The sequence below is a fragment of the Schistocerca americana genome, chromosome 8 (genome assembly GCF_021461395.2).
Source record: "Schistocerca americana isolate TAMUIC-IGC-003095 chromosome 8, iqSchAmer2.1, whole genome shotgun sequence".
In the NCBI taxonomy this organism is placed as follows: Eukaryota; Metazoa; Arthropoda; class Insecta; order Orthoptera; family Acrididae; genus Schistocerca; species Schistocerca americana.
Genome location: NC_060126.1, coordinates 438,403,426 through 438,429,509, shown reverse-complemented (window position 1 = coordinate 438,429,509; position 26,084 = coordinate 438,403,426). Strand labels below are relative to the sequence as shown.

General features: G+C 42.4%; 1 protein-coding gene across 1 annotated transcript in view; it reads right to left on the bottom strand.

The window, feature by feature from the left end:
* LOC124545503 overlaps window positions 1–26,084 on the bottom strand; it is a 201,306-nt gene that overhangs the window by 7,655 nt on the left and 167,567 nt on the right. The window contains exons 8-9 of the mRNA XM_047124446.1: window positions 14,281–14,466; window positions 6,124–6,273 (exon numbers count right to left, since the gene is read on the bottom strand). Coding sequence (XP_046980402.1) covers window positions 6,124–6,273; window positions 14,281–14,466 — 336 coding nt within the window. The remainder of the gene's footprint in view (window positions 1–6,123; window positions 6,274–14,280; window positions 14,467–26,084) is intronic.

The following is a 26,084-nucleotide window of genomic DNA, read 5'->3' as shown; positions in this document are numbered from 1 at the left end:
CTTAACAAAATTCCAGAGATGTTCCTTGCTGGATATATTGACTTCCGTGATACGCCTGTCCACTTCATCCCAGACCATTTCAGTGGGATTACAGTCGGGGCTTTGGGATAGCCATATCATATCATTCAGTACTATCTCCTTTTCCTTTGCTGCAATGTAGTTCTTGCAGTATGCCGACAGATATTTTGAGTAATTATCCTGTTGTAAGGTGAACCCAATCCCTATTAAGCACATTCTATTTCGTATTGCATGATACTGAGGTACTGCTTCTGATCTATAGGTTCTTCTATTTTCACAATGTCACCAACTATATCTCCGGCAAACAGCAACAAACCATAATAGAACGTCCACCGTGTTTAACCGTAGGTAGAACACTGTGCTGGGCTACCCTTTCCCTTACAAACCGGCAAACAAATGTTATCTTTCTGGTTCCAAAAATCACGAATTTGGTTTCATCGGTGAATAACACCTTCTTCCACTCTTCCGATGTCCAATTACGTGGTTTTCTAGATCATTCAAGTCTCTTCTGCTTATTTATGGGCCTTAGAAGGGGTTTTCTAACTGTGACACGTACTTTCAGGTCGGCTTCAATCAGTCTGCTTTTTACTGTTGCAACAAATGCTGTTGTTGTGTTTATTTCTACCAGTTCTGCACGAATTTGGGGAGCTGTTTTGAACCTATTTCACTTACTGGTAATTATGATATATTTATCATCACTTTTAGTTATTTTACGAGGTCGTCCTGGTCGTGGTATATCTTTATTGCTACCAATTGTATTCTGGCGGTGAAGAGTGTATTACACTCCCCCCTATAGACACACAACAGTGTTCCGAAATTTGGTGAATAGATAAACCTGCTTGGCAAAGTGCTACAACTGCAGTACGTTTTTCTATGGATATCTCCACTCGTGGAGGCATACTAGCGATATGCACACATTAGTGGCAAAATGGAACTGACGTGCAGGAAACACATGTTATGTATCGTAGCAACGCTTGCCGTACGCTGCGGACATCACATCACAACATGGAACAAAGCAGGTGCATCGAATGCGGCGTCCGTCGGCAGATCAGTAAACAAAGATATTGGGTAGGTACATAACGTTTATGTATGCCACATTGTTTATAGGACGCTATTGTATCTCGATGACCACAAACAAAAATTACATGTATACAAATATTGTACTATTCCTTTGCTTCCTCTACCGTACCCACGGTATTAGACCTTATCTACAGAGAACTAGATGTCACTTACTGGGTGTATTGAAATTAATGAGCCGTAGTGGACCTTCCGATTTATCAGGCAGCTTCGAAGACATTTAAGTCAAAACATGTTGACATATTCTCGCTTACTTGCGATCGAACCTTACTTCCTCATCGCTGTGAGCTCTCTCAGCTGCAACGTGTTGGCACTCCTGCATCTGTCAATTTGTAGGCAGAAGTCCCTGATCCTGTGTCCAAAATCCAGAAGATTCGCCAACCATAACAAACAATATATGACATCATATGGTTGTAAAGCATACATGTAATAGCTAATGAAGTTTTTCCGGGGGGATAAAATTTCTAAGGGGTGGGGCTCTTCCTGGGGCAAGACATCATCTGTCATGTTACCTTACTGGACATGTTGCATTATATTACATGAGATTGCTATTAATACAAACAAGAAGAAAAGCGCCAATATGTCAAGATCTTTTGATTTAAGTGTCTTTGAAGCCTCAGGATAAGTCAAAAAGCTGTAGGGATAGGCAAAATAATGTGAACAGTGGTAGTAATGGGATGGTTTTGTTTGACGGCCAACAACACAGGTAAGGCATGTGTCGCGCTGGAATGTGCATGTTCAGACTGACTAGGCATCAGCGCGCGTTGTTTACGAGTAGTGCACACAGCGTATTGGCATTCAGAGACTGACTTGCATTTCTTAGTCCCAATCCATATTCACCTACTACGTTTCCTTCTCTTCCTTTTCCTACTGTCGAAGTCCAGTCACCCATGACTATTAAAGTTTCGTCTCCCTTCACTACCTGAGTAATTTCTTTTATCTCATCATACATTTCATCAATTACTTCATCATCTGCAGAGCTATTTGGCATATAAACTTGACTACTGTAGTAGGCATGGGCTTCGTGTCTATCTTGGCCACAATAATGCGTTCAGTATGCTGTTTGTAGTAGCTTACCCGCACTCTTATTTTTTTTATTCATTGTTAAACCTACTCCTGCATTACCCCTATTTGATTTTGTGTTTACAACCCTGTATTCACCTGACCAAAAGTCTTGTTTCTCCTGCCACCGAACTTCACTAATTCCCGCTATATCTAACTTTAGCCTATCCATTTCCCTTTTTAAATCATCTAACCTACCTGCCCGATTGAGGGACCTGACATTCCACGCTCCGATCCGTAGAACGCCAGTTTTCTTTCTCCTGATAACGACGTCCTCTTGAGTAGTCCCCGCCCGTAGATCCGAATGGGGGACTATTTTACCTCCCGAATATTTTACCCAAGAGGACGCCATCATCATTTAATCATACAGTAAAGCTGCATGACCTCGGTAAAAATTACGGCTGTAGTTTCCCCTTGCTTTCAGCCGTTCACAGTACCAGCACAGCAAGTCCGCTTTGGTTAGTTTTACAAGGCCAGGTCAGTCAATCATCCAGACTGTTGCCCTTGCAACATCTGAAAAGGCTGCTGCCCCTCTTCACGAACCACACGTTTGTCTGGCCTCTCAACAGAAACCCTTCCGTTGTGGTTGTACCTACGGTACGGCTATCTGTATCGTTGAGGCACACAAGCGTCCCCACCAACGGCAAGGTCCATGGTTCATGGTTAGCTCAGCGCTAACCCTGAACTCGAAAAACTAGAGGCAACCGCCGTCAGGGTCATGTTCAACGGGGCCTACACTACACTGGTGTCAGTATACAACAGCCCTAAAAACATCAAAACACGCGACATCAGCACAATACTCAACATATCACCGCGCGTAATAGCCGCTGGAGATCTTAACGCAAAACACCCGTACTGGAACTCACGAATACGAAACTCCAACGGCAAGAAACTATACGAACACGCACTAGGACGAAACTACATCACACTAGCGCCGACCGAACCGACGCACATTCCCTACCGGAGGGGATACAGGCCAGACGTGTTAGACATGGCCCTCATCAAGGGCATAACAACGACACTCAACGTTGCCGTTGAAAACGATCTGCCCTCAAATCACCAACCCGTTATACTGTACATTGAAGAAACACTGCAGCACATGGAACAACGCAGGATGTTAGACTACAGGCGCGCGAATTGGACCCAGTTCAAGGAAACGCTTGACAGTCGCATCCCACCAACCGACGCGATTAACGAGACAGCCAAAATTGACGAGGCAGTCGAAACCCTCACCGGCGCCGTCCAGGACGCAATAGCCGACACCATACCAATCCGCACGCCACAACAACACAGTGCTGCCCTGCCCCAGGAAATCCTGGGCCTAATCTCAATGAGGAACCGCCTCAGGAGACACTGGCAGCGTACCAGGCGCCAGCACTTCAAACAGCACATTAACAGGCTCCAGGGTATAATCCGGGGAAAAATACAAACATTCAAGACACAACAGTGGGACCAGAAACTCGAAGGGCTAGACACCACGCGACCTGGCGTGTGGCAGCTAGCCCGACACTTCACCAGGGAGAAACTGTACACCTCCACGTTACAAGGGCCAGGCGGACCAGCACATTCTGCGGAAGAAAAAGCGGAACTGATGGCCCTCACACTCGCAGCGTCATTCACACCGAACCTGGATCCCTCAGACCCAGCGTTCACACTTGCTACGGACCAGGAGGTCACACGCATCTTGGTCCAACCAGCGCGCAACAACATCCGACAAGCCAGTACAGCAGAAGTCAAATGGGCCATCATGCATACCACCGCTAGGAAGGCCCCTGGTCACGATGGCATTCAAAACTGTGTCCTCCAGGAGTTCACGGACAAAGCTGTAGACTACCTAGCACACATTACGAATGCCATACTCAAGCACCAACACTTCCCCGCCTTTTGGAAGACGGCCAAGGTCCTGATGTTCAGGAAGCCGGGGAAAGACCACTCCCTCCCACAAAATTAAAACGACTCACCAGGCACTGCATCACAAACGACACCCTGAGACCGGAGCAATTCGGTTTCAGGAATCACCACTCAACAACACAACAACTCCTCCTCGTCGTTGAATACATAACACACGGATACAACACAAGCAAGGCAACTGGGGCGGTGTTCCTGGACATCGAAAAGACTTTCTATCTCTATGGCACAACGGCCTAATACGCAAACTTAGTGACGCAGGGTTCCCCGACGGGCTCGTGCGTCTCATACACTCATATCTCACGGACAGGAGTTTCAACACTGACGTCCAGGGCAAACAATCGGCACGACATGGTATACAGGCAGGAGTACCCCAAGGAAGTATCCTAGGGCCCTTACTGTTTAACCTCTACATTAACGACCTCCCAGCTACACATAACACGACGGTAGCAATCTACGCGGATGACACTGCTATCCTTGTGCAAGGTTGGAAGCCGTCTAACATTAACGACTACAGACCGCACTCAGAACGGCGGAGCCTTGGATGGTGAAATGGCGTGTTAGAGTAAACGTCGACAAGTGCGAGGCCGTTCTGTTCACTAGAAGACCGAAGCAACTGCGCAAACATCAGCACTGCAACCCAATAACACTAAACACACGCCCAACACGTTTCCGCGAGAAGGTCAAATACCTCGGTGTCTGGCTGGACAGGAAACTACTCTGGGGGGACCACATTCAACACGTGACCAACAAAGCTAACGCGAGGCTCAAACAACTCTACCCTATGCTTAACAGGCGTAGCACACTGAACAGGAGGGTGTCTAGGTCCATGTACATGACACTTATTAGACCCCTGATGACGAACGCAGCCCCTGTCTGGGGATACGCTGCGCCAACTCGCCTGCGCCGTCTGCAGCTCATACAGAACAAAGTACTCAAAATCATAAGCAACGCTCCGCGCTACACACGCATCGCGGACCTTCACCGGGAATACCGGCTAGATACTATCTTGCAGGTATTCCAAAAACTCTCCACACGACTGTACAATAACACGAAACACTCGCGCAACCCGTTTATCCTTTCTCTGGGTAACTACGACCACAACCATAGATGGAAGCATAACAGACCAAAGACATTACTGGCTAGGAACTGAACATCTATGGTCTATAGAACGCTAACACGACAGTACTGGCGAGCCCCTGCAACACAGTTATTACTGGAAACCCAGATGTGCGACTAGCCGAAAAACAGGCAACCGCAGGAAACCATACTGTACACAGCACGCAAATCAGCCACACACACCCCCTAAACCGTCTGTGAGTCGATCTATGACCGATCGCCCACTAATCCACAACGACCTTGAACTGTTGCAGGGACGCAGCAACTGCAGCAAGTGCCGCAACAGACTCCAACAACGACAAAGGCAACGATGCACGATACCTCGAACTAACACAACCACACCTTGCATGCACTGCCGCAGATAGCAAGCCGCTACTGCCCTTACCACCCGTCCTACTGTCGCAGAGGTTTTTTTCTCTTGGCTCTTGCCTTGGCACTTTTTTTTCCTCTGCCCTTACAACCGCTACCCTTCAATCGTTTTCGACCACTTCTATCTCCTGATGGACCACGTTAATGAGTAATCTTACCCAGACGCATGGACAACATCACAGCTCGCATCCTGTGACGCCTGATTCAAAAACTAACATGTTTACGGAGGTGACAGTAGTACTTTTGGTTTGGTCACCACGTTGGTGTGGGCGTGGAGGGGCCCCATCCTTTGTTTAAACCTACTACATTCCGAGCTGGCACGGAGGAAGTTTTGCAAAATTCTAAGCCTTAACAATAGAATTATTACCCTGGTGCAAAAGAGGTTTTTTGTTCTCTGACTGTTACCACAGTGTATTTACAGAATAAGAAAATGGTATTCACACAAGAACATTAGATAAATCTTCGGTTTGACTTTTTCTGAAAGGATGGATAGTAATGACGTAGAAATGAAAGCAGTGACCACCACTAACAAGGAACATATAGACAGAGACGAGTAGGCCAGGAACTTACCTCCCTGTGCGCCAGTGTGACACGCAAGATTCGTACAGACAGCGTTGGTGCCATTCATATTGCAAAAACAAATGTTGCAGCTCTTTTTATACGCTGTGTAAGGCTCGCAATGCTGTGATGAACGCTTCATTCGTTTTGGATCACTGTGAGCTGTACGAAATTAAGAGAAAAATTAATTATTAGTAATATTTCTCCTGATACATGTGCGAGCGCGCATGCGCAGATAAGCCAGATCTCAATTTAAAATTCGTGTTGATGTCATACAATGCTTCCATCTCACAATTATTACAAAAGATTTTATATATATCAAAGAGAGACACATGGAGAATTTATTTAAGAACTTTTGCAGTCAAAAGATGATGTGAAATTCGTGCCCAGATTTACAGCTATATACGTTAGCATTTTTCGTAACAGTAGTTATCTATACACGACTTGTAGTGCCACAACTAATAAAAGGTAACACAGACTCTCAAGGAATTTAAAATGTAGGTTTAAGAGGAGAGGGGATGCTATACTATCTAAGCACCGTTGGTCACAATTATAGAACTGGAATTTCAAGCAGGGCAACCAGAATACTTCATTCATTATACACTTCATAAAGAGGTCGCGACAGAAGAGGACAGGAGTTCAAATGGTTCAAATGGCTCTGGGCACTATGGGACTCAATATCTGAGGTCATCAGTCCCCTAGAACTTAGATCTACTTAAACCTAACTAACCTAAGGACATCACACTCATCCATGCCCGAAGCAGGATTCGAACCTGCGACCGTAACGGTCGCGCGGTTCCGGACTGAAGCGCCTAGAACCGATCGGCCACACCGGCGGGCTAAGAAGAGGGGAATAGGGTGTATACCAAGGGGACAGGGAAACACATTCAACCTTTAGCGTCAAAGCAGCGCGCGTCCTATAGCGATATACATTTTCATGTAAATGCATATTCATTTACTACTTCACATAAGCAATTTTTGTATCATAGCAGCAATTTAGAACTTATAGTAACTGGCGAACTATCAGTTTCAAAACAGAAATTACAAAGACATTGTAAATTTTTAGTATTTAGCAGATTTATCTTGTTATGCTGCATAACGATGCGCTCGCTTAGGGTCCTTATCTGTGTGAAGTGCGTTTCACGCTCATCATCGGATACAAAGTTGACAGTTGACAATCAATGGCTGTTCTCCCATACGATCAGATGCCTTCTTTTCATATACACCAACACAACCAAAACATCATGTAGAAGTGCTTAACTGTGGTCAGTCCATCTTTGGAATGCAATGCAGCAACGATTCAGTGTGGAATGACGTGAGGGGCTGGTTTGGGGTACCACTTCTTTCCATACAAGTACCAATTTGGTTGTCATCTGTGGCACGCTCAAAGCTCAACTGTACAATGGTACAATGACTATCATCAATGCCCCATTTTTGCCCATTGTGGAAAGCCAACCTGGGGTTACATTTCAGCAAGTAAATTCCCTCCCCCTCTCAAACGGTGAAAGTATATAGTGGCTTTCTTCATGTTTGTCGAACCCTACCTTGGCCACCCTGGTCACCAGATCTCTCCCTTATTGAGAACGTGTGGAGCATTAAGGGCAGGGCTACCCTACCTCGTGATTTTGACAGCCTAACACTCCAACTGGACAGAATTTAGTATAAGATCCCACAGGAGACCATCCAACAACAGTATCTATCAGTGTCAAGCCGAGTTACTGTTTACGCATGGGCGAATTGTGGAACAACACATTATTGAGTTGCGCAGTTTATGAATTTCTCTCTCACGCATAGGTCTCGGATTTTTGTGAAATTGTACTTATTTGTTTGTCTGTACATGTACATCTCATGTACCGGTTTACATCCCATTCAGGAAATTCCTTCATGGTGCGTCATTTTTAAAAAAATATGTAGAAGAAGAAGTGAGATATACCGTATCAATTACATTATTCCATAACTGATGCAGGGCATAACCATGCAGTGAATGTTTGGTAGAAATTAAATACCTCTAGCGTAAGACGGTGTGTAAAGCTATATAGGGACATTAATGTACGATTACTTGCCCATATTTCCGTGGAATTCTGGAATGTATGCTTCACCACATACACCCTTGATCCAGCATTCTCTTTCACCGCACCAGAGCTTTCGAATGTACGACTACTTGCCCATATGTCCGTGAAATTCTGGAATGTGTGCTTCACCACATACACCCTGGATCCAGCGTTCTCTAACACCACACCAGAGCTTTCATGGGATACAATGTTGCAAACAACATGAGTCAACAACAAATTACTGATAAATGTCAACATGCCGTTCTCTTTTGGACGTAGCATCCACTGGGAACATTGCCAATGTGTGCATATGCACACCAAGCTGAATAACCTGTGAATGGATGGACAGTTCAAAGCATATGAGAATGTGAGTTATATCATGTAACCCAAAGTTAACAACTGAAATGGATACATCATGCAACAATAATTGCTTGCTGGAAAATTTCTGTGGCTGTCCAATGAGGACACCCGCAAATTAGATGATTCAAAGTGTGGCAGCAGATACATCTACATCTACATGACTACTCTGCAATTCGCATTTAAGTGCTTGGCAGAGGGTTCATCGAACCACAATAATACTATCTCTCTACCATTCCACTCCCGAACAGCGCGAGATATACCAGTGAAGAATATGTCATCTAGGCAGACATAGCATATCCTGCTAGTTCGCGTGCAAGGTACCATCCCCAAGCTGATAACAGTGCTGGGAGGGGGAGCGGTAAATGGAGATAATGCTCTATAGAAACTTCTAAAGTGTCTCAGTTTAGGAGTAGAACTGATCAGAGTCACCCTCATTATCTCCATCATACAGCCATGCTGGTTGTGGAGCATATATTTTTATTAATGTCGAAAATAAAGGGCTCTCATGATGCCTGACTTAGAGACTGGGTTTTTAGTTAATGAATATTGCCGATTTTGCGAAAACTATGGAGAATTTGAGAAACATTAGCGAAATTCATGCAATTTCACAAAGGGAGGGGCATTATCATGTACAAAATTGGTTGCCAAGCCAATTCTTAAATGGGCCACAATTTTCAATCAAGGATTAGTCGCTCTGAAGATGTCTGTGGTTTTGATGGAATTAATGAGAGCTATTTATGATGGTGTGAGTATAGTGGACGTTTCCAAAGTCAACATGTAGTAATTTCGTATGAGTTCTGCAAAGCCAAACTTCGCAAATTCGAAGCTACCGGTATGGATACATACAGTTTCATCTCAAACATATTTAGTAATTATGTACAATCGCGAAGAATCCGTCACGTTGGTAGATGTGCACAATAATTCTTAGGGCATTACACGTCGAAACGAAAGGTTGTCGCCCTGATGGAAGACAAGGCGAATGGGTCACAGATTACGGTGTTTGTGGATCTGAGATCCAGGATGTATGTATTTCTACTACACGAACCACCTAAAGCCAGCATCATGCAGCGTCAATGGCTCTCACGATTTATGATTACTTGGAGTGTCTGCGACATGATGTGGCTTCTTCTTCTGCTCATACAGAGCAACAAGTATACATCTGATCGGGAGACGATGAAGTGTATACTGTATCACGACCTAAAATCGATATGATAACTAGTGATGCATCTGTGCAGATGGGACTTGAGTGACTAAGTGTGTGAATGGGTACTTATTTGTAAATAACTGATATATATGTAGGTGTATGTGGAATACCTGCATTAATTGTTTGTCATACTGTATATAAATAGGTGTGTATATACATGTAAATTTAATATGTAATATACATATTATATACACTTTTGTATGAACATGTATATATGTATACTGTATGTAGTTCTTTTCATCACCTGCTGTTAGCTGTCCCAGAATTATTACTGTATATATAATGTATTTTTTATTCATTCTCAGTTTGAAAGTAGCAGGTCTAATGTCAGATATGAAAAGATAGTAACTACATTAAAACCTATGAAACAATCTATAATATTTTATTCTCTCTCTCTCAGTGTAAATACACGGCGTTTTTTTCCACCATGTACAAACTCTAGGGATTGATAGACGAGAGGCTACAGAACAGAAAAGGTGTAACGAACTTATTTCCAGATATACATGTTTTCCATGGCATAGACCATTTATTCAGTCATACATTGCTACAGGGACTACGGCCTAATTCACATTGTTCCATGAAACCACAGTTACAGTATGTGCTGAAAATGGTTTCCATCATAACATCTTCTGTCACACACATTCACATCGGGCAGGCTGCATCCAAACAGTTTCAAAGGCAGCATGAATATGCTGCTCCAGTGTCTCCACATCTGGAATGGGCTCCACATGCATTATACATTTGAAATGGCCCCAGAATCAAATAGCACATGGATTGAGATCTGGTGAACGAACAAGCCTTGTAACTGAACCACCTTGTCTGATCCATTGTCCAGGGAGCACATCACTGAGATGCGTCCAGACATTAATGGTGAATTGGGCTGGGGCACCATCATGTAGCAGCCACATAACCATTCGAATCATCAGTGGCTCTTCTTCCAGCGGGGAGGGCAAATTTACCCACAAGAAACACCGATAATTCCGGCGAGTTAGGAGATGTGTAAGGACAAGTGATCCCAAAATATAGTCGCCATTTATCCTGACCCACACATTCTGGTTCCACCAATATTGCCGGCCAGGATGGCCGAGCGGTTCTAGGCGCTACAGTCTGGAACCGTACGACCGCTACAGTCGCAGGTTCGAATCCTGCCTCAGGCATGGGTATGTGTGTGATGTCCTTAGATTGGTTAGGTTTAAGTATTTCTAAGTTCTAGGGGACTGAAGACCTCAGAAGTTGTCCCACAGTGCTCAGAGCCATTTGAACCACTTTTTTGAACCATCAATACTATTGATTTGCTGTCACCACACCATGGGGGTTCTGCATACTACTACACAGATGACTGTTCTGGAACTAGAAAATACCACTCCATGTAAAGGTGGAATCACCTGTAAATGGTATGGATGACACAAATCCTGAAACCATGGTTACCTGGTGAAGAAACCATTGAAAAAACTGGTCCCAATGTGGAAAGTTTATTCCTAGTATGCCCTGCTCATGCTGTAAGTGATAAGGGTAGTAAGAATTGTCATGAACAATGCTCCACACGGTCATCTGGCTTACCCTATACCGGTCTGCCTACTGCCTGTTACTGATACAATGGTCGTCTTCCATGGTGTTAATCACAGTTTCCTCAAAGTCTGATGCCAGAACATGTCAGATACATCCTTCACGATTTCCCACTTCCTGAAACGACCCTCTCTCAGAGAAATGCCGAAACACTGTTGCAAACACTGTTGCAAACACTGCATGCTGTGGTTGTTGTCATATACAGAACCATTGTGTACTTTGTTGTATCACATCAGCTGTAAGGTGAGACAGCAAGTGAAGTGAATCGGACACAACATCACCAGTTACTGTGGCAGGAGAGGGCGCTAGGGCGTGTCATATGAGGAACAGTACCACCCTCTAGGGTGAAACTACGCATACTGTAAATGTGGCTGCATGGTACAGCGCCAATTAAACTACAGTTTCTGTGATGAAGTATGGCTGGATGGTCTCTAGCATGGAAATCATGTCCTGTATCCTCTCATTGATCAATCCCTAGAATTTGTATGAGGTGGAAAAATCACTATATATATATATATATATATATATATATAGTGATTTATATATATATATATATATATATATATATATATATATATATATATATATAGCATGATTTTCATATCAGTTGGTAAAAGGGGCCTTCACTGTTTTATTAGAACAAATACCAAATACACTGCTGACCAAGCTATGTATCTTGCTGATGCATATTTATTTGAAACATTGGACATATTTTTACAGGTGATTTTCTCCTTTCATTTTGGATAACATTGGGGGGATATGAATGTATGTGGGTTTGTATGCATTTCTTTGACCACATAATGTACTGGTGTCACACCAGAAATGCTGCATGTAGCATCATAACACATATCAAAATTTGTAGTGAAAATTTCGTCTAAAGAGCTCTAATTAATCTGGTTTGAAAGGACATGCTACACCTTGACCAAAAAATCATACACTTAATCCCACCACCTGACATGGTCATTTTCAGGACACTGGATGGCAGAACTAGCACGCACCAAGTTAAAATACCTGAATGTTGCTTCCTGGAAATAGGTGTACTCCAACCTATGCACATTGAAGTAAATATTAATTGTCTTTCGATGTTCATGAACAAACACTGTGTGAAAAGCCGGTAACACAGCGAGGGAATTGGGGGTGTTTGTTTAACCATTGAACAGATATGCAAGCTTCAAGAAATTCTCGTGTGACTTCCACCACTCACATGATGTAAGCATAAAATTCTTGCTGCTAACCTGAGGATTTTCAAACACCATTAGCGTGTTCAACTCATAACCAGAGGACATGCAAGCGCCGGCCGAAGTGGCCGTGCGGTTAAAGGCGCTGCAGTCTGGAACCGCAAGACCGCTACGGTCGCAGGTTCGAATCCTGCCTCGGGCATGGATGTTTGTGATGTCCTTAGGTTAGTTAGGTTTAACTAGTTCTAAGTTCTAGGGGACTAATGACCTCAGAAGTTGAGTCCCATAGTGCTCAGAGCCATTTGAACCAGAGGACATGCACACAACTACACACTTACTCGCAGTCACACTCAGTCTGCACATAAATTTGAGTAGAGAGGCTCCCATAAGTGATGTATGGCACTGTGACCACACAGGTGGTGTTTCCAATGTCTGTGATAGTGGGAAGTCATGGTGATAGAAATCCGTCTGTACATAAATTTGAGTAGAGAGGCTCTCATAAGTGATGTATGGCACTGTGACCACACAGGTGGTGTTTCCAATGTCTGTGATAGTGGGAAGTAATGGTGATAGAAGAAGAGTTCCATTTAATTATTGTGCGATATGTCGCCGGTGTGCCACTGCTGCTCCTGCAGTGAAGTTTCACAGCTGGAAAGAAAAGGTGGTGGAAACATAAAGTCTAGTAAACTGAGTAGATGTTGCGGAAAATCGAATGGCTATGGGGAAAAATATTACTCAGTGACAAATAATAATAATAATAGTAATAAAGTAACAAATTCGAATGAACTGTCTTCCACTTTTTATTCTCCTTGGAGAGGTGGTTTATTTCCGGCACTTCATGATCGTGCTGTTGCTCGAGCGAGGTACCGACTACTAATGACAAGTCGCCTCTCAGTATCGCAGGGACCATAAGGTGGGTTGTGGTGCAGGGACTCATGGTGTGGGACCAATAGGAGCACATTGCACCAGTGAGCAGAAGGGGATAGCACTATAGGATCATAAATCATTGTCATTAAAATGACAGTTATCACTCTTGGTTAAAAGCACTTGACCATTAATAAAGACTTGAGTAAACTTGAGCACAAGTACACTACGCTGTGACCATCTTGGCTACAAATTATGGTAATTATAATAATAGGTATAGCCCATCAATTACATCCTAACTAAACAAAACAAGAGCCCAAGTGTGTAACTTGTTTGCATATGGGTCACTGAATTAGGCTGGGGCAACTAGCCAGTTTGTTTACATATTGGGATAAATGCCTCTCATTTCGCTAGAAGACGCCTAACCCCCCCCCCCCCCCCCCCCCCCTACTCGCATTCTTATAAGGTCTAAGGTATAATGTGAAACCCATCATATGTGGGCTTCAGCAGAAAACGGCAAATACAATACGGTGCCTCAGAAATTCTGCTTGTGACATAGAGAGCATTATTTGTTTCAACCTTTCGTAGCACGCTGCCAAAACATCGAAGAACATATTTCGTGTTCAATGCAAAGCAATGGCTCATCAACAAGAAGTAATTGGAAGTGACGTCTCAAAACTCGTACAGGTCCACGTCGACGACAGTTACCTCGTCCAGTGTGAATACGAGCTTAAGGAGCACAGGAATACGTCCCTGTGGCCCACACAAGTAGTCTTTATCGCGTCATAAAAGAGAAACGTTCATGCAGTACCCTCGCAAAAGCAGAATACATTGCACTGCCAGGCAGTAAGTGATTGCGCACTGATAAGCTCTTTGTAACGTACAGTATATGGTCTAGATACTGCTTGTAGTTTACGTTTAGCTCAAAAGAAAGGAGGTTACTCACTTCTTCCAGAATCCGTGCAAGGCCAGTTCGTGCACACGGGACCGCTGTCTGCATCCACGCAAATGCAGGAGTTGCAGCCTTCCGAGAAAACTTTTGCTGACGAGCTGCACTTCACTTGCTTAGTCACCAATGGAACATCCGCCACCTTAGGTCTGTTAATCGCATAGGTTTGCAGTGGGGCCGACCCTGTAGAAGAAAAAAATTGATTGTTACACACTCCCTTTACCTCTTTAGCCATCCGCCTGAGTCTGGAACGCAAATGGAGAGTTATAAGAAAGTTAGTATGTCTGGCAAATATCTACAAAGCAGTGGTTCCTTTTGTTACGTAACCAATAACGTTTATCAGAGCCTACAACATGTTTTAAAGTTCGAACATTATGACGTTTCTATTAGAAAATGGTCTCTCAACGAATAAATATGTCTTCACGGATAATTACACACGAGAAACGTAACTCGCTTTATTGACGCATAGTATGGTGCAAACAGAAGATGCCAGTGAAGACAAGTTTCTGGTCCTAATAGATTTCCAACGGGCATTCGATACTGTACCACATTACCGGCCAACAGCCAAAACATTGAGTCTCTTCGTATGTATGCTGCTGGACCGACGAATTTCTCATCAATATAAACCATTGTGAATGTTCAACCGAATGCTTCATCCGGAGTGCGAAAGGAAGCATGCAAGGATATTCACTGTTTTCAGTAAAAGTAAACGATTTATTTTGTTCACTGACAAAGTCCACAGGGCAATTCCATCTCTAAACTATCGTAATAAAATGCGTATCGACTTGAGGAGAATTTCCGGTTTGCATGACGACTGGCAGCTGCCTAAAGCCAATAGGGTCCCATTACAAGATTAACGGCGAAAATCTCCAGCGCATCACTACATTTTAATATTTGTTATTTAATATTTATAGGTAACTCTGAAGTGGTCTGATGTAGGACGAAAAGGTTACATTAGTTGTATTGAGGGCCAATATAAGACGTAGATTATTTAGGAATTGTGTGTTGCATCTGAAAAGTAAATCGCATTTAAGGGGCTAGTGTGAACAATTTTATGGTGCTATTGCAGCATAAAGAGAGTTTATGAAGTACGATGACTGCATAGAATGAATTATATCAGGGGGATGCTGCATGGGGCATACAGTAGATACGAAAATTTAATAGAGATGATCAAAGAAATTCAGTGAGAACGTTGGTAGAAAGGTGACAGTGTTGTCGTGACATGTTGTTCTGTCAATTTAAAAAATCTTTATTGAGGATGATTTTTTTAAATTTTTCGTGGTGGACCACAGTCGTGTAGAAGTTTTTGAAGATAATTCCGCCATTTCACTGTAAAATTTTTATTCATTTATTACATGCGATCACGAGTTCGGCATTACAGCTATTGTTAAGTGCTTTATGAAGTCTCAGAGAATGTCCGACCTGCCTAAATGACGAATCACCGTCGAAAGCACATTTATCGGGTCTTATAAACAATTCGTCGCATTAAAGGACGTAAGTTGCCTACGTATAAAATATGCAGTAAATATGGTTGCACCTACAGTTGTGCATAGCAGATAAACATTAACGGACTGCAGTGCGTGCTTGGCAGCCAATACACTGCTGCATGGAGCTTTCATCAGTCCATAATAGCCACAATACCACGTGACTAGATGAATCACAATCATTCAAGAACTCCACAAATATGAGAGGGGGAGGGGGAGGGGGCTTTGCAGTAGGTACTATTTTACTCTTTAAGGATGTAACTTAGCTGCCGTGCTATAACGTAAGTGTGGTGACTTCACGCATATGTACTTTAAAACAGATATACAACACTAAATTTCCTTCTCAAATAGATGTTTTCGTGTGGAGAGCAACAGTATGCATAAAGTATTGGACAAATGCGAGTAGGACTCGCGGACAGAGGGCTTAATAGTATACATCGATAGTTCATCTAGTCCGAGAATCGAGAATCCCGAGAATTTTTTTTCTTTTATCGCTTTCCGATGCTGACAAATATCGGTCCCAGGAATTCCAAGACCGTAACAAAATCTCTACACTTTCTCCAGAAACTGGCCCGGACATAGAAAAATAAGTGTGCAGAAAATTTCAGTTTATATATTTATAGACAATAGATATCATAATGTATTTTATTTACTTACTAAAACATGACTCTAACTTACACTTTATTTTTGCATTCAGCAATATTTTTGTACTACGATTTTGACGGCTGATGAATGCAGTGTAAGTTCTAAAGACAAAAAGCTATTTTTTACGTGGCAGAATTACAAATTAATGATTTTCGGATTTTTTTAATTTAAATGTACTGCGAAGCGTTGCTTCTTTCCAAATTCCAGAGTTCTAGGTTAGTGGGAAGTACTGTATGGTTTTTTGATGAGCAAGTGTGCGAGTTTTAAAATTTTTGACGTAAACAGCCGTATCTTTTGACTCCACTGACTTAAAAGTTTAAATGTTTTAACCCCCCCCCCCCCCCAAACCACCTCAAGGAACCATAGACCTTAATATGTGACGTATTCCAACTTGATACGTGTAACCCTCAGGTGAAAAAGGGTTCGTAACAGTCAGACAGAGAGGCTTGGACGGACGGACAACAAAGGGATCACATATAGGTTCCGTTCTCAGCTACTGTGGTGCGGAATCCTGAAAACACATACATGTTGCCTGTCGTAATCCACAGGTGTGAATACAAATCTCTCATCACGAATGACAAAATTCGATCTTGTGTCCAAAATGAAATTAGGTGTATTGTATATCAAAGTACGTAAGCTTCCGAGTACAAAAAACAAATGGTGTCATAGCATTTAAAAATAAAGCATATAAAGCACATACTGGCAAACAAAATATGCAAAGATTTCTTCTATAACACCACGAAATTCACATCACTGCTGCACTTGTTTGTGGGGACATTTTAATCTTTGTACCAAGCGAAACAATATTATTCACGCGTCTAAATTATAAGCCTTGCTTACCTTGCAATACAAAATGGTTTTCGAGTCGAGTTGATAATGTTCACTCTAAATTATCTGTATTATTCGTCAAACCTCGTCCTAGTTTCGGTAAGAAACGGTTTCAGAATCGAACTTATATTATAGTGACACCTTTTAAGGGTTAGAGATTTATCTAAAAGTACAAATTGTTTTACATATTCACCTATTTTCACATGCAGTACATTAGTTTTGTTTACGTCCAGGATAAACTACAAAATCCTGCGGCAGTCATCGGTCCTCGTTCGGTCTCGTATTTCGGTGCAACCTTCATATGGGCGGTAGTGTTATCTGCAGACTGTTAATAACGGTACGAGCAAATGTAATAGGTTCTCAGATAGATGAGTCAAATACCTAACCAAAGGGGAGGGTCCGGGAGGTCTGGATGCCCCTCCCCTCCCTGCCTCGGCCAAGTGAAATTACACATGACCTAGTTGCTGTGAAGTGAAATTGAAAGTTATAAGAAGCGATCAAATAGTTTCCAGTTGGGGACGTAGCTGCAGAGTAGATGCAACGCTGCACGACTCCGATGCGGGTGTATAAGCACCGACATATAGGTAAGAGATTAGTGTGGCTTAAGTGTCTTTCCAATGAGCGTGCTGCAAATGCGGAAACTGTGAACTATGGGGACGTTATTGTCAGATAAGCCTAAATAGGACCAGCGTGCTGTTATTCATTTCCATCGGAGAACTTGTAATATATAAGAGGCAACATGAGTGTCGAAAACCGCCGTTGGCCTTCGGACACTGAAAGAAGGCCTTGAAGTGTCGAAGATTCCTGTCGGACGAGCATGTGCAGCAAGCAGCTGCGGACTTCTTCACGCAGCAGGATACCGTGCTGTACCAAACGCGTATCTTCAGCCTGGTGCGTCAGTGGGATGAATGCCTCAATGACCTTTCGTCCAAAATGTGTTCACACTCGTCTAATACTATAATAACTGTAACCACGACTTCCCTGCACAATTTAATCTCAAAATATGTATGCATTCATGCACTTTCACATGACGAAGCATGCGCAAATAAAGGAAAAACATGCAACATCATAGTTCCATCTTTTATTGTGAAGCATTATACCGGGTGATCAAAAAGTCAGTATAAATTTGAAAACTGAATAAATCACGGAATAATGAAGATAGAGAGCTACAAATTGACACAAATTCTTAGAATGACATGGGGTTTTATTAGAACCAAAAAAAAAAAAAATACAAAAGTTCAAAAAATGTCCGACAGATGGCGCTTCATCTGATCAGAATAGTAATAATTAGCATAACAAAGTAAGACAAAGCAAACATGTTGTTCTTTATAGGAAATGCTCAATATGTCCACCATCATTCCTCAACAATAGCTGTAGTCGACGACTCATGTTGTGAACAACACTGTAAGGCATGTCCGGAGTTATGGTGAGGCATTTGCGTCGGATGCTGTCTTTCAGCATCCCTAGAGATGTCGGTCGATCACGATACACTTGCGACTTCAGGTAACCCCAAAGCCAATAATCGCACGGATTGTGGTCTGGGGACCTGGGACGCCAAGCATGACGAAAGTGGCGGCTGAGCACACGATCACCACCAAACGACGCGCGCAAGAGATCTTTCACGCGTCTAGCAATATGGGGTGGAGCGCAATCCTGCATATAGTACGTTCCAGCAGGTGTTTATCAGCCAGGCTGAGTATGATGCGATTCTGTAACATATCGGTGTACTTCTCACCCGTCACTGTAGCAGTTACAAAACCAGAATCACGCATTTCCTCGAAGAAAAAAGGCCCGATAACGGTAGATATGGTAAATCCAACCCATACCGTGACTTTCTCGTAATGCAATGGAGTTTCCACGACAGTTCTAGGATTTTCGGTAACCCAAATTCTGCAGTTGTGGGCGTTGACAGACCCTCGGAGCGTGAAATGAGCTTCGTCGATCCACAACACGTTACTCAACCAGTCGTCATCTTCCGCCATCTTTTGAAACGCCCACACCGCAAATGCCCTCCGCTTCACTAAATCGCCAGGTAACAGTTCATGATGCCGATGGATTTTGTAAGGACAGCATCGGAGGGTACGCCTCAGTGCCAACAAGACAGTAGTGTATGGAATGCCGGTGCGACGTGCGACTGCACGAGCGCTGACTTCCCCGTGCATTGACGAACTCGCTACAGTCTCCATTTCTCCCTGAACTGTCTCAGCAGCATTACGCCTTGTGCTCGGTCGACCACTACGAGGTCTAACGTCTAAACAACCCGTGGCTTCGAACTTCGAAATCATTCTCGCCACAGCTGAATTTGTCAACGGACCTTTACCCGTTCGAATCCCCTTCCTATGGCGATAGGATCGTAGCACTGAACTAGCACATTCCTCATTCTGATAATACAGCTTCACTAAAAGCGCCTTTTCAGGTAACGTCAACATGCTGCAACTGCTAGCGCATCTGATTCTCTCTCTCATTACAGCCCCTTTTCCACACGATTGTCATGAGCAGTCACTGATGTTTTGCTGTCCAGCGCCATTTGTCGGACATTTTGTGAACATTATTATTTTTTTGTTCTAATAAAGCCCCATATCATTCCAAGCATGTGTATCAATTTTTATTTCTCTATCTACATTATTCCGTGGTTTATTAAGTTTTCAAATTTATACTGACTTTTTGATCACCCGGTATTTTATTTGAAAAAAAATGTACAAACAGTTTTTCATAACTCTCCACGGACCGCGATGGCTCAACGCTTTGAGGCACAGTTAGCAATCACCGGATTTGGGAGCAGAGATGATTCGAATCGTTCCGTCGTCATCCCTGAAAACGATTTTTATGGTTTCCCATTTTCAGTTTAGCCAAATACTGAGACTATTCCCTTGCTACAGGCCATAACCAATTGCTTTCGGATTCCTTTCTTCCCTGACAGTTTCTGTTTCCCTTAAGAATGCGGCCTCTCCGCTTAAATGAGAAGAGCTGCATCGAAGGGAACCAAATATCCCTTCGGAAATTCCCGGCACAAAAAGCCGTATCTACATTGGTAGGCGACCAGCATTCGTCATTTGGTACTATGTATCTGAGCACAAAAATGGCTCACCTGTGGAACGGCGATAAATCGTATATTCAAGTTTTACTGCATTAACGATGTTGTACGGTGAAATGTCTTATTTGTAATAACCTTGGAACAGTGAGTCCAACCGACACAACTCTAACGTATTTGTAAATAAACGACATATAAACGACAATGTAAGTTGTAAGTCGAAGAGAAGATTATTAGCATCCAAGACTGTATAGCCACATTATCATGAGTTGACACAAACTCACTTATGACGTCTCATCCATCAGAAGTCTATTTGAAATTAATGCGGGAACCAGTGTTAAGACCCCTAAACAGTAGCTCATAGTGTATGTGTATTCTGTTTTGGTTTATAAATGAATCTGATTGCCATAGTTTCAAGTTGACTGTTGAAATAATTTAAAAAAAAGTGGTTTTAAAAATTGCTGCTAGTCAGCAACAGCATACTAGCAGAATGAGATTTTCACTCTGCAGCGGAGTGTGCGCTGATATGAAACTTCCTGGCAGATTAAAATTGTGTGCCGGACCGAGACTCTAACCCGGGACCTTTTCCTTATGCTGGCACACAGTTTTGATCTGCCACGCATTTTCAACGGTATACTAGTTTCAACGTATGGTTATACAGGTAATTGGTTGCAAATAACTATTGAGTACATTGACCTCCGTTTCGACACCTGCTAAGGCTGTCTTCATCAGAATGAAATTTTGATAAATCGTAAAATTCCACTGCTAAACGCAAAGGTGACAATGTTTCAAGAAAACGTCTTGATCACATTAGTAAATTGAAGTATTTTAATAAAATGGTAGATTAATAAAAAAAATAAAAACAGAGACTGAACTGAAGAACATGGGATGCTTCGAAATGCTGAAGAAATTCGGACTTGATTTTATATAGCATTGTAATAGGAGAAAGATGGTTATTGTCAAAAGAACATTGAACCCGTTAACTTTATAAACTATTCAACCCAACTTCAAGATTCTTCGGCTCTGCAATGATAAAACTTACATTAGATGACTGAGCTGTGTTTTGTTACCATAGAGGCAATACCTTAAACTCCAATTTTAATATACGTATATATGTTAAAGTACAATTTCAATGTATATATATATATATATATATATATATATATATATATATATATATATATATATATATATATATATATTAAAATTGGAGTTCAATGTATAACCTCTTTGCTAACAAAACTCAGCTCAGTCTTCTATTAAACATTTTTTAAATATTATTTATTGTGCAGAAGTGGTACAAAGTCGTATCACTTTTCAACATAATCTCCCCCACGCTCAACGCAAGTCCTCCAGCGCTTACAAAGTGCGTAAGTTCATTTATAAAAAAAATTCTTTTGGTAGTCCGCGCAACCACTCATGCACCGCGTGGCGTACCTCTTCATCAGAACGGAACTTCTCTCCTCCCACTGTGTCTTTGAGTGGTCCTAACGTCTAGAAATCACTTGGGGCAAGGTCTGGTGAGTATGGTAGATGAGGAAGTGGTCGGTGGAAGTGAACCCAGGTTTCGTCCCCAGTAACGATTCTTGCAAGGAAGCCATCACGTTCTCATTCAAAGCGCCGTAGAAGTTCTCCACAGGCATCAACACGTCGTTCTCTCATTTCAAAAGTCAGCTGCCGTGGCACCCATCTTGCAGACACTTTGTGAAACTGGAGCACATCATGCACAATGCGGTGTGCTGACCCGTGACTAATCTGTAAACATGCTGCAATGTCATTCAGTGCCACTCGGCGGTTTACCTTCACTATGGCTTCAAATGCTGCAATGTTCTGTGGAGTCGCAACTCGTTGTGCCTGACCTGGACGAGGAGCATCTTCCACTGAAGTCACACCATTAGCGAACATCCTACTCCATTCGTAGACCTGCTGCTGTGACAAACATGCAGCACCGTAATGAACCTTCATTCGTCGATTAATTTCAATGGGTTTCACACCTTCACTAAGGAAAAACCGAATAAGAGAACGCTGTTCTTCCCTGGTGCGAGTCGCAAGTGTGGCGGCCATCTTTATACTGATACTGCGACGGCATGTGTGCATCTGCACGATGCTGCCACCTACAGGCCATTCTGCACGCTGTTTGTAGCACGCTTACCAACTTACAGGATAACGGCGTGAAATTTCGATTTGTTATTACAAATTTAAGGTTTTCATTTGACTCACCCTCGTATAAGGTATATATACATTTAAGGTCCTCTTTATCAAAATGGACCACCCTTTTCACCAAATGAGTGAGTGGCTCGAAGACCTCTTAAGTAACAGGACACAGTACGTTGTCCTCGACAGCTTGTGTCCCTCAGACGCACCGTTTGACTTGAATTTACGGTTACATCTTTGGACTTCGTTCCGTTATATTTTATTAGCTTGTAGCGGGAGGTACAAGCTTGGATTAGGTCTGTGCGGTTGCGCTGTTCAACAAAACGTCAGTATCACTGTTTCGCTGTCGCTTCATCTCATTAAATGATGATGGTGGTCCTCCATGTCAACTTTCCATTTGTAATAGCTGTTTAATTGTCACTATGTGGAGTAGTATTCTGAGATTAGTGAAATTTAGTAGTAACTTTCCATTAGGTAGTTCGATGGCTCCATGGTCACGTTTCATTACATTAACATCATTTGAGCAAATCCTGATGATTGAGTTATAATTTTAGTCACTTATACATTCAATCTGGAAATATCTAATTTGGAAGTCCACAGATCTTGCAAGCATGGTACTTCTATGGAACATTCATTGTGTAACGAGTGCAACTTACCGTAAATTTTTCGTGAGTAGTGTCAATCGCAGGTAAGTAAGTAACACAGAGAGTTCCTATATGGGAGTACTATTTCGAAGGTTCATTGTGGTTGCAAAGTGTGCATTATTTTATAAATAATACAAATTTATTTTGGCCCAATTTTTGCAGAGAACTGTAGTTATATTTGCATATTATGATAAGCAGCCTGCATGTGTGTTCATGTGTTTGCTTTTGTACTCGATAAATGATAAACAATTTTCTTTACTTTCAGTATATCGACTCAGCCATTGTTTTGGAAGTGTTACATCTCTAACCAATCTTTGGACATGGACTATGTGCGTATCCTGTAGTTTAGGCGATACTTCATAACAAAATATCTTCTACTTTCCTTCCTAAAATCTTATTGTAGTTTAAATAATTAAAATATGTATTTCTTTCCTTGCTTCCTAAAAGCGTGGTGTGTGTGGTAGTCGCAGAATTTATATTGTATATTTTGCAGCTGATTACAGATTTAGTTAGCCATAGTGCCAACTCCAGCAGTTTGTTTTGGCTAGGTCATAACATTTGTATTATTGCTGCTCAGTATCATTGATTACGTTTTACAAGTGAACTGGAGTGAATTGGTAGTGAAACACTATCAATAAAATAGGTTATGTGTGACAGTAAATGACATCAGATGGAATACCCTTTGCTTATTTTGATATCACTGTAACGCTTCAGTATTTAATTTGAGGGTGTTACATAATAAGCGTCCTCTAATATTTGCGTTCAGAATTTGCATTTCTTTCTGTGTTTGCCCAGTATTTAATCCAGGAATATGTAGCTTCGATGTCATAGGCCTAAATTTAAATGTTTTGTATTCCTTAAACCACATGTGTTTAGGCAAGGAAATAGCTCTGCAACATTTAATTGGCTTTTCCTTTTTTGAACTGAGGTCTAGTATTTTAACTAACACGTATATTCTACAGTTATAAGACTGAAAAGGTAGCTTCAGTCCATTGGTCCTAACTTGGAATGTAGAAAAGGTATTGCATTTTAGGTATGAAAATAGCACTGTGGCACTTAATCTGAAAGTCCACAGCAATGTTTGAGGTAGTAGATGAATGTGTGTGTAAAATAACAATGTGATGCTTGAAGTAAAGATTGTGATACTCAACATAAACACTGCTTTTCTGTCCTTCTTATGCGTTTTTGCAGACTTTTAGTCTATTCTGATGTTTGCTAAGTGGCATGGTGTGCTTGCCAATTAATTCAAACCTCTGTGGAATCTTACATTATGCTATAGCAATTGAACTTTGAGGGTCTTACCAGAGCAGCTCTCATTTGACGAAGACAGGCGACAGGGCTTTGCAGAATATTTAAAGCAAAGCTCATTTTTGAGAACTACACATTACTAATTTGTTAATTATGTTGTATAACCAAACTTCGGTTTTAACTATTCGTGAAAAGTATGTTTTATACGTGTTCTGTTCTTCCATAGTGAACGACATATACGTTCCAATGAGAGTAACACATGTGCCAGGTGAGCCAGACAACCAATGGTTATGATGGTCACGAATTAAAGCCTTGTTAAGAAATCTTTTTGGCGCCATTTTACGCAGTTCAGCTGGGTTACATGCTTTATACACTGAAGTACCAGAGAGACTGCTATTGGCATGCGTATTCATATACAGAGATATGTAAACTGGCAGAAGACGGCGCTGCGGTCGTCAGCTCCTATATGAGACAACAAGTGCCTGGCGCAGTTGTTAGATCGCTTACTGCTGCTACAGTGGCAGATTATCAAGATTTAAGTGAGTCTGAACGTGGTGTTATAGTCGACGCACGAGCAGTGAGACACAGCATCTCCAAGGTAGCGATGAAGTGGGGATTTTCTCGTACGACCATTTCACGAGTGTACCGTCAATATCAGGAATCCAGTAAAACATCAGATCTCTAACTTCTCCGCGACCAGAAAAATATCCTGCAAGAACAGAGCCAACTACGGCCGAACAGAATCGTTCAAGGTGACAGAAGTCCAACCCTTCCGCAAATTTCTGCAGATTTCAGTGCTGGGCCATCAACAACTGTCAGCGTGCGAATCATTGAACGAAACATCATCGATATGGGCTTTCACAGCCGAAGGCCCACTCGTGTACCCTTGATGACTGAGCGACATAAAGCTTTAGGCCTCGCCTGGGCCTGTAAACACCGACATTGGACTGACTATGACGGGAAACATCTTGCCTGGTCGGACGAGCCTTGTTTCAAATTGTATCGAGCGAATGGACGTTTAAGGGTATGGAAGCAACATCATGAATCCATGGACTCTTCATGTCAGCAGGGGACTGTTCAAGCTGGTGGAGGGTCTGTAATGGTGTGTGGCATGTGCAGTTGGAGTGATATAGAATCCTGAAATGTCTAGATACGACTGTGACAGGTGACACATACATAATCATCCTGTCTGATCACCTGCTTCCATTCATGTCCATTGAGCATTCCGATGGACTTGGTCAATTCCAGCAGGACAATGCGACACCCCACATTTCCAGAATTGCTACAGAGTGGCTCCAGGAACACTCCCCTGTGTTTAAAGACTTCAGTTTGCCCACGTGACTTCCCAGACATGAACATTATTGAGAATATCTTGACTATCTCGCAAGGTGCTGTTCAAAAGAGACCTCCATCCGCTCGGACTCTTACGGATTTATGGACAGCCCTGCAGCATTCTTGGTGTCAGTTCCCTCCAGCACTTCTTCAAACATTAGTTGAGTCCATGTCACCTCGTGCAGCGGCATTTCTTCGTGCTTGCGGGTGCACTACACGATATTAGGTAGGTGTACCTGTTTCTCTGGCTCTTCAGTGCATGTGGAAATGGTAAAAACATAATTCTTTTTTACCCGCTACCTAGATGTGGCTCTTTCAGTTTAATGGTGACTAAAATCCTTGGCCCTGATTAAAGGAGACTGGATGGAGATGTTAGAAGATGCAATGTGTGTGTGTGTGTGTGTGTGTGTGTGTGTGTGTGTGTGTGTGTGTGTG